General features: G+C 39.6%; 1 protein-coding gene across 1 annotated transcript; it reads right to left on the bottom strand.

Annotated features, from left to right (window-relative positions):
* Window positions 1–3,511: 3,511 nt before the first annotated feature.
* Window positions 3,512–8,970, bottom strand: LOC117300998 (microtubule-associated protein 10-like). Its single transcript, XM_033784877.1, has 3 exons — window positions 6,881–8,970; window positions 5,695–5,886; window positions 3,512–4,497 (listed from the first exon to the last, which is right to left on the bottom strand). Exons 1-3 carry the CDS (start codon window positions 8,829–8,831, stop codon window positions 3,713–3,715), a joined length of 2,928 nt encoding a protein of 975 aa, XP_033640768.1. The 5' UTR covers window positions 8,832–8,970; the 3' UTR covers window positions 3,512–3,712.
* Between the last annotated feature and the right edge of the window lie 557 nt (window positions 8,971–9,527).

Below are 9,527 nucleotides of genomic sequence, written 5' to 3'. Positions count from 1 at the left end.
AGAGGACAATATTCGGCTCGATGACAGTAACCGATTTCGGGACAAAGAATTTTGTTAGGGTATATTTTTACCTGATTCAACTTCAAGGCAGGTGTTTTGGTGGTGCGGGGCAGTTTGTTGCGACGTGATTTTGCGATGTTTTTTTTAAATTTTTTTTTAACAAAGACAAACTTAACATTGCGGGACTTGAACCCGAAACCTCCGAATTGATGTGTAGTTGATCTTTTTTAACTTAGCTATAAAGCCATAGTGTATGCAGTCTCCTATTTTGTTTAACCAGTCAGAAGCCACATTTAGCCAGTCAGTTTCCCTTGGAGTGGTAATAGCTTTGTGAGAAAACTAGCACAACAAACTTTGGGTAGCGAAATGATATCGATATTTTCCTGTCTTTTATACACGGTATACCAACACGCAATCGGTACCACACCAAAGAGTATGGAATCTTTTAATTATTTGTTTTCATTTCTTTTTAAAGGCACTGGACACTCACTTGGTGTTTCTCCACATATTAAATGCATAAAATAACAAACATGTGGAAATTTGAACTCAATTGGTTGTCGAAATTGCAAGAGAATAATAGAAGAAAAAACACCCTTGTCGCACAAGTATGCTTTCAGATGCTTGAAGTTTGAGACCTAGGACAGCCGAGGTCTCGAATTTAATTCAAATATTTTAGTGGGAGTTACTTCTTTCACAAAAACTACGTTACTTCAGAGGGAGCTAATTCTCACAATGTTTTATACTATTGACAGCTCTCCATTGCTCGTTACCAAGTAAGTTTTTGTGCATCCACTATAGACAAAATTATTAGTCTATTGTCAGTGGTTTTCAGATATCGAAGGAGTCACACTCGGTAAACGTTTCATAATTGGAACCCACTGTTTGTTTCAATCATTCTTAGTTGTGAATATACCATTAAACTATAGCCTGTGAAAACTTTATTTCAAAAAGTGGTAGCGTTTTCTTTAGTTAAAGAGCGGTTATGTTCGCGATGAAAGGATAATTTGCACTTGAAATAAAAACAATCTAAGAAACGTTCCGGTCAGTATAACGCTTCTCTCAGATTCAAATTTTGGGGGGTAAGAAGTTGCATATTTTTCATAACCGTAAAGTACTCCGAAGTTAAAAGTTTCTCAAAATACATTATACTATATCCAAAAGTGCTGTATACTTCTTATCAAGTGAGTTTGTTATGCCATAATTTCCATAGTCATTAGGCCCTACACCAAACGCCAGACGCTTTTAGCTTCACCAGCGACAAAAGCAAAATTGTTTAGGCCGGCTAATTCCATTTCACACACAGTTTGGATCTTTGCGGTTCCTTGTTTACCATAAAGCCACAGGGCATGTGTTTTGAAATGAGTTTTCCTTTTATGCGAGAAACCTTTTTAGATGAAAGGGTCGCCTAGCCTTTCTAATAATTTGCACAGACTCACGATATCGGTATTTCAAACGTCAAATTCGTTCATATTCACAAACGTATGCAGACTTTTGAGCCATGGGCCGGAAAGCAGAAAATGCCCTGCGACGTGAAACAACACTCGCCATCATGGGTAGCAAGCGGTGCAGTTTTTACAAACCTTTCACAAACTGAGAGTCAGTTTCATAGAATCGGAACTTAATAACAAACTTCATTGTTGTACTGTTGTGTGGGTGAACCTTGGAGGTTAATGTGAACCCCGAAGTCAAGAATCTTATTTCAGAGTTGACAGAAAACTAAACCATGAGATTGTAAAGTTGTGCTGTTGGCGTAGAAGATAAACCTTGTACATATTAAATAAGACTTAAAGTTGCATGGTGGAGAAATTCAAGATATAAGATTTTTTTTTAAATGAGGCTATGTATAGATAAATCTCTTTTGGGTGATGGCGTCTCCTGACGGCGGAAAGAGAAAACTGTCCGACAGTTGGTTGTTGAGCCCGCCACCATCACTCAAAAGAGACTGATTTACATGGTGTCACCTCTATTTTTCTTATGTCTGTGAATAAAACAAACCAACCCATTCACTGTATAAATGGTTTAGTCACTTGCAAAATTAGTTGCACTAGTACACCTTTGGCAACTGTCAAATACCAGTAATTCTCACTTGGTGTATCCCAACACGTCCATCAAATAACAAATCTGTGGACTCAATTGGTCATCGAAGTTGCCAAAGAGTAATTAAATAAAAAACTTCTTTGTTGCAAAACATGAAGGGGAAGGAGTCGCGGCATGTCAACAAAAACTGTAAAAGGTCATAGGATTTTTATAATCTTCATTACTTGACAAAAATACAGTGGTCAAATACAGTGGTTAGGTTAGAATTTAAGATTTTCCTATGGAAGTGCCCATTGCAAAACTAAAATGGCAAAGACTAAGGGCATGGATGCAATGGTCAAGTGCCTCTCTGTGGAGTATCTGTGGACAAGATATGTTTATGGAATCTCAGTCCAAACTCATAAAACTTTTGAAACGTAGAACTTGACAATTTGATTTCCTGAGCCAAAAGTGACAGGGAACAAATGTCAATCCAAATACATTTCTCACTTTCCTATGCTTGGCACTGTCCTGTGCTCAAAGGCTTAATGAAATTGCGCCTAGTTGGTTAAAAAATGATCAACATAAATTTTACTTTATGGGTTGTCTTTACGTATAATGCTTTATATATGAACAGAACAGCTAACCCAACCACAGCGCAATTTGTTTTAAGAACTGACCAGCTGACACATACAAAGGTAAACAATATTGTATTGAATTTACCCAATATGTGTACAAACAATGCTTTTCATACATTTTTTGTTGAGTTCCAGTTATCCTGATGTGAAAATATACAAATCTAAGAAAAAATCCCCCCAAAACAAAAACAACTCTTTCTTAGAGTAACTACCACATTGCTGAAGCTTTGCATGGTGTGGATAACAGGAAATCACTATCACCAGTAACCAGTTAAAGGAACACATTGCCTTGGATCGGTCGAGTTGGTCTTTGAAAAGCATTTGGGACCGTTTGTAATAAAATGCATATGACTAGAAAGATATTTTAAAAGTAGAATATAATGATCCACACAAGTATCACTCGAAATTGCGTGGTTTTCCTTTTACCTCGTTGACTGTCGGCCATTTATGGGAGTCAAATTTTTTGTGTGGATCATTGTATCCTACTTTTAAATCATCTTTCTAACCATATGCATTTTATAACAAATGGTTACAAACACTTTTCAAAGACCAACTCGACCGATCCACGGCAACGTGTTCCTTTAAGTTTACTTGGGGGTGCAACCACGTATACATTTCTGTTGGGGGTCTGGATCTGAAAAGAGCCATTGTTGTTGTCCCGACATTACAACACTTTGACATTTCAGTGTAACTACTCGTCTTCAAGAGAAACCAGCCAACTGTTCAAAATGTTAAGATCCAAACATCTCTTTTCAGAACCAACACTTCTCCCAGAAAGAGATTTACATATGGTTGTACCCACAGATTTGTAAATATTTTTAAAATTGTTAACGACCTGACGTTTCGACCCTAGCAGAGTCTTTCTTCTCATGTTAGCTTTTGAGAAAGACTCTGCTAGGGTCGTTACATCAGGCCATTCACTACTTTTTGCATTAATACCATCAGTCCTTTGGGACTGTAAGTTGTTTGGAACAGCTAATACTATTTTTTCAGTAATATAAATATAAGAGCTTAAATTTCACCCAGCTGAATGAAGAGACCAAAGAATCACCCCTTGATTAAAATGTATTACTCTGATCACTCTCATGATCTGAATCACTGAAATCATCAGAATAGTTTTCTTCTGATTCATCCTTATTTGTCCAATCCGCATTCTGAGAATCCTCCGTCTTGAACTCGGAAGAAGGAACAGTCGACCGGAGACGGGAATCCTCTGAAAACAAGCTTGAGGACCTCATCAAAGATGTTCTCGGTTTAGGAGTAGGTGGTGTTGGTGAGCGCTCGTAGTCTTTATGAGGATCAAGAGTTGCTGCGGTATTGACAGACAGAGTCGACGTCTTAGAAGTCCTCCTGACTGGCACTGGAGAGATGCTTGAGAGTTTGGGTTTGGGAATACTCAGTCGCCTCTTCTGGAGATTAGTTGCTACGTCATTGGATAAAGGCATCAAAGAGGGCAGAGGATTTAATGGAACCTGAGACTTTGAGGAACTTCTTGAGCTGCTTGATGAGAAGGTCGACTGCGCTGAGTGATAGGACTCTGACTTGTTTGATGCGAGAGGTTCCAATTCTTGCTCCCCTGTCGACGCAAAGCGGTCCGAGTCAATGAAATCATCTGAGTACTGTACATCAGGCACCTCCTCGGCATGACTTACATCTACCTGGCTCGGGTCCTCTGATGGGATACCAGGAACTTGGATTGTCTTGGGATGTTGGTTGAGACTAGAGGAGGAGTAGCTGGTGCTGTAAGAATCATCACTTTGGCTGTCTATGTCAGATTCCTGTAGTGAAGCAGTCGGTAGATACACATCTATGCTCCTTGCACTCTTGTCACTGCTGCTCAAGTCTAAATACAAAAAACAAAAACACACATACCGGTACAGTAAAATGATTTTTAAATGAAATATGAAAATATTTTATCTTGACCATTTCACACAAACATGAACATCAGTGTACCTTGCATGTTAAAGACACTGGACACTATTGGTTATTGTCAAAGACCAGTCTTCTCACTTTGTGTGTCTCAACATTATGCATAAAATAACAAACCTCATCAAATGTTGTCCATCAAATGACACAAGAATGATCTGTTTTGTTAGCTTTTCAATGATATTTTCACCACTGAACAAAGTACCCACTAAATCACTTTTTAAAAGGAATGATGACTCATTGTGTGATCAGCCACAGAACGTGACTTTGGATTAATATATTTCATATGGTACACCTGCACTTTTGTAAACCATCAAAGTATCCAAAAATAAACTCTCTAATTCTCGTCCATGCTCAATGGTGCAAATCAATTAAAAAAGCTAAATATTTTAAATAAAGAAAGGGGTAGAAAAAGGGCAAACAAATTTGGACAACAATATGCAATGCATGCCAAATGTTTGTGTGAAGTCACTGGACGAAGAGTGTGATGCTGAAAGCTACTTTGGCAATGAACTCAAACCTTTGAATAGAAGTTCCATAGAGTTTGCAACCTCTAAAACACAAATTTCATGTAGTAATAAAAATGAATAGAAGTTCCATAGTGTCACTATCAGTTGTACATGTGTACAGTTATAACAAAAATTGGGTAGATTAGACAAATTGCGACCTAAAAAGGACATGTTGCCTTGGATCATGCGAGGTGGTGTATGAAAAGCATTTGAAACCACAGGGCAAAGACAGAATTTCCATAATACATGTAAGCATAGAACAGTTATTTAAGCACTTTGTAATCAATTGTGCATGATTTAAAATGCAAAAATGGACTTGGTCTTTTTGGTTGGTAAGTAGTTTGCAATAGCTAATTCTATTTTCTCATAATGAAAAATCAACACTTAACCAACAACTATCATACAATTGTCTAGACACCAGACCAGGCTTAGAATACCGAAGGGAAACCGAAACGCAGAGAGGGTAGTGACTTCGTGGAAGGAAAATCATAATGGCAATAAAATTATGGACAGAAGGAAATTTATGAGATAACCTTAATTTGTTTGTGTTATAAAGGCTACAAGATCAAATTTAAGTGGAAATATTCCACCATGTGTTTCTTTACCTTTTGGTTCAACCGATGAAAACTGCGTGTCAGGAAACTCCCCAGCATTATCCTCCAAATGGCGTTCTTTATCTCCCCAAACAAATGTACCCTCTGTGAGTTTGCGAGGCCGAGGTAATGGTGGCTTTGGCTCAACGACTGGCTCCTCGATACGACCCTTCGTATTAGAGACCTCTGTGCGCATATGCTGGTCTGGAAATTGGAATAAACAACAATATTTAGAAACTGTAAACAGCTCAGCAAATTTCAGATCAGTATTTAGCTCTTCAACAATTTGACAAACAACTTGAAAAAATACCAGTTTTTAAATCTCTGTAGACGCACCAAATTCTGTGTAAAGTATCTTGTCCACTGAGCTAGCTGGATTTACCTTGGTTATGGTGTGGTAATTTTAGTTCTTTGCACTCTCAAAAAGATGAAATTCCAAGCCTACTAATTATCAAAGGCACAATTGAACGCCAGTTTTTTTCAGCTGCAGGGGTATTTGCCCCCCCCCTTTCGTTCTTTGACACTCCCCCCAAGATGGCTGAAATTGAACTTAACACAAAGAAACCATTGCAACCACATTAAAGGCAGTGGACACTATTGGTAATTACTCCAAATAATTATTGGCATAAAACCTTTCTTGGTGACGAGTAATGGGGAGAGGTTGATGGTATAAAGCATTGTGAGAAACGGCTCCCTCTGAAGTGCCATAGTTTTCGAGAAAGAAGTAATTTTCCACGAATTTGATTTCGAGACCTCAGATTTAGAACTTGAGGTCTTGAAATCAACCATCTAAACGCACACAACTTCGTGTGACAAGGGTGCTTTTTTCTTGCATTGTTATCTCACAATTTCGATGACCGATTGAGCTCAAATTTTCAAAGGTTAGTTATTTTATGCATATGTTGAGATACACCAACTGTGAAGGCTAGTCTTTGACAATTACCAAGTGTGTCCACTGCCTTTAATGCTATGTTCACATTACCCCAAGTTTGTGTTAAGCTTGCACCTCCCCCCCCCCCCCAAGAAAAGAAAGAAAGAAATACAAGTCTGGTGCATTTTTCAATAAAAATGCCAAAAAAGTCTTCCCGTCATCTTAATAAACAAAACATGCCAACTGTTTCTTTAGCCCCACTAGTGTGGCCAAGTGTGAATCCTTGGCCACACTTGTTGGGCTGCTGTCTGTTGTGATTTAACTAACCCTTCATTTGCTTGCGTTTGATTTTCTTGGGAGAAGTCTTCGTCTCTTCTGCCTCAGGAACTGATTCAGTCCTTGGAGTGTAATCAACTCTCTTCTCATCCTCAAGATGATGAGTGATCTCTGTTGAGACATTGAGATTACTGACTTCATCGATAAAATCATCATCATCTCTCATTGTCATCCGCTCCTTCTCCATTTGCAATGTCCGCAACCGCGCCTCTTCCACTTCCAGCTCCTTGAGGAGTTCAGGGTTGTTTTTCTTCAGTCTCAGTTTCTGTGAGTGCGTCATGCCGTAATGGAGCTTGGTCTTGCGCTTGCTGTGGACCGGCTGTTGTCTCAACCATCCTTTTGTTGGTGGCACCCCTCGAGGAGGCTTGGTGCACTCTTGATGCTTATGGCGGTAGGGTTTCTCCTCTTGAATGACCGACTGTGGCTTACTAATGAGAATGTTTTCTTTCCCTTTTGGAGATGAAACAACCTCTGCTTGAGGCTTGTGTTTTCCTAGGGGCGGTTTTTGAATGAGTTCTCTTGATACGGGCTCATTCTGAAGGACATTACCGTGGAGTAGGCTCAGCTCTTGGAGCAGTGCTGCCAAGATTGGCATCTGAGATTGATGACGTGAATCCAGATTTAACTGACACCTGTTACATGTTTCTGAACCTTGAACTTGGCGCGCTTGCTTTAGATCTGGCTGATCTCTCCTATGCTTCTTACTGGTTTCAATTATTTGAGAGTTTTCTGTTGTTGACTTCCGATGAGTTTTGCGAACACTCCACCTCGGGGACAGAGTTGGATTCTGAGAGGGCAGAGTGTAATGCGTCTCTACCTCATGAATGACTTCCTCGGAGCATGTTCCGCTGGACATTGTACTCAACTCCTCACTCAAATTATATGCAACTTGTGATTTCCTGTCATTATTTGTGTTAAGATAACCTCTTTCATGTATCTCCCTGTGATTTCTGCCCAGTGTTTGAATGTTTATCCCAGAGGTAATTGGCGAGTCCTCATTGACAGTGTTAAAATACAAAGGGGGTGGACAATGGGTATTGTTCACAAAAAGGTCGTCATTCTGCATAAGCGGCATTGACCTTTCAACTTTGTGCTGGTGATGTCGTTGTTTTGTGGTATTTGCCATCTTAGTGCCTTTTTGATCACATTGATTTGCTTTCTCCGATTGAAAGTCTGGACTATGATCAGCAGTGGATACAGCAATTGAAATAGTCTTCTTGGTTTGACCTTCAACTTCTAAATCTTCAAGAATGACATCCTTCTCCTTGATCTTTGTACTTGCATCCTCCACGGACACGGTAGTTACGACATCAGTGTTGGTTTTTCTTGGGGTAATGGCTAGATCTACATGTTCTGTCCGCCTTCTTGTTATAGCAGTGTCTGGAATATGTGGCATTAGACTCACACCCATGCTGAGCAACCGATACCTCAACACTATCCATCCTACTTCACTGCCCATTAAATTATACAACTTGTAACTATCTCGGTGACCATGAACAGACGGTATGTCAATGCCGTTTCGTTCAATATCTCCTGAAATTTCTTCCATCGTTTTCTGCAAGGAAATTGTACAATTAGCGACCAATTTTGAAACCTCTGGCCACACATCAATAAGCATAACGTAGAGAGGGGTGTTTCTCAAATATGCAAGCAATGTTTCAGGGTTCATTTTGAGGAGACAGGACTTGCATTTATTGACACAAAAGTTACCCCTGTGATCTTTAAGCTCTTGGAGTTGGGCTGGAATACTGCCAAAGGTTCCAAGGTTGATCTTCTCCTTGATATTTCGGACCTGATCCGGGTCAACATGGTGAAGGAGCAGAGTTGGGAAGTCGAGCAGACGAAACGCCACGGAGGGCAGACGACACACGACGGTAGACGAATGGATACGCAACGTTTCAACCGCCAGTTCCAACGAAAATAATGTCTCGTTTGAATCCATTGTAAAAGCTATAAATGTAGGAGACCAAATTGTACTACATTGGCTGTAAGGTTTTATGTTTTGTAGACAGATTTCAACGAACAAGAATAACTTCACGGTCTTCACGGTGACACTTGATTTGGAATGTGCGCCATTTTTATTGAATTTTTGGGTTGTTGACGCAAACTGTACAGGGCGCCACCATTTGACAACTCCTGTACGAAATTAAAGTGTACCGAGCAAAGATCGTATAGCGCCGCGTAGCGGATACGATCTTTGGTATCGAGGCTTTTGATGAAGATGTAACCAATGAATTTTGTGCTAAGCTCTGCATTTTGGTGTTGGTACCAATTGCCTTGGATCGGTCGAGTTAGTCTTTGAAAAGCGTTTGTAACCGTTTGTTATTAAATACATGGTTGGAAAGATGTTTAAAAAGTAGAACACAATGATCCACACAAGTATCACTTGAAATTCCTTTTTCCTTTCACCTTCAGTCAACGACCGTCATTCACGGTACTGTAGGAACATCAACACATGCTGTGCACCTCTCGTGAATGCCGGGGGTAGGGGTTCCTAGCTGTAAGTTCCTTGCCTTGATTGTAGCCAATTCAATTTTTTTTAAAATAGTTTAGCATTTGGCTCAGCCCAAACTGTTGATTAAACAATCGCATAATTAGCCCATGTGCAAATTTAATAATTATATCCATGTCCCAAACC

The sequence above is a fragment of the Asterias rubens genome, chromosome 1, assembly GCF_902459465.1.
Source record: "Asterias rubens chromosome 1, eAstRub1.3, whole genome shotgun sequence".
Classification (NCBI taxonomy): domain Eukaryota; kingdom Metazoa; phylum Echinodermata; class Asteroidea; order Forcipulatida; family Asteriidae; genus Asterias; species Asterias rubens.
Note: the sequence above shows the minus strand (reverse complement) of the source record. Positions and strands in the feature narration are given on the sequence as shown.

What these genes read in the sequence shown, in the direction of transcription:
- LOC117300998 (XM_033784877.1), bottom strand. Translation starts at nt 8,831, where the DNA reads ATGGATTCAAACGAGACATTATTTTCGTTGGAACTGGCGGTTGAAACG. An exon ending in CAAACGCAAGCAAATGAAGG is followed by an intron (nt 5,887 to 6,880) that starts GTTAGTTAAATC and finishes TCCAATTTCCAG; the next exon opens with ACCAGCATATGCGCACAGAG. An exon ending in TTCATCGGTTGAACCAAAAG is followed by an intron (nt 4,498 to 5,694) that starts GTAAAGAAACAC and finishes TTTTGTATTTAG; the next exon opens with ACTTGAGCAGCAGTGACAAG.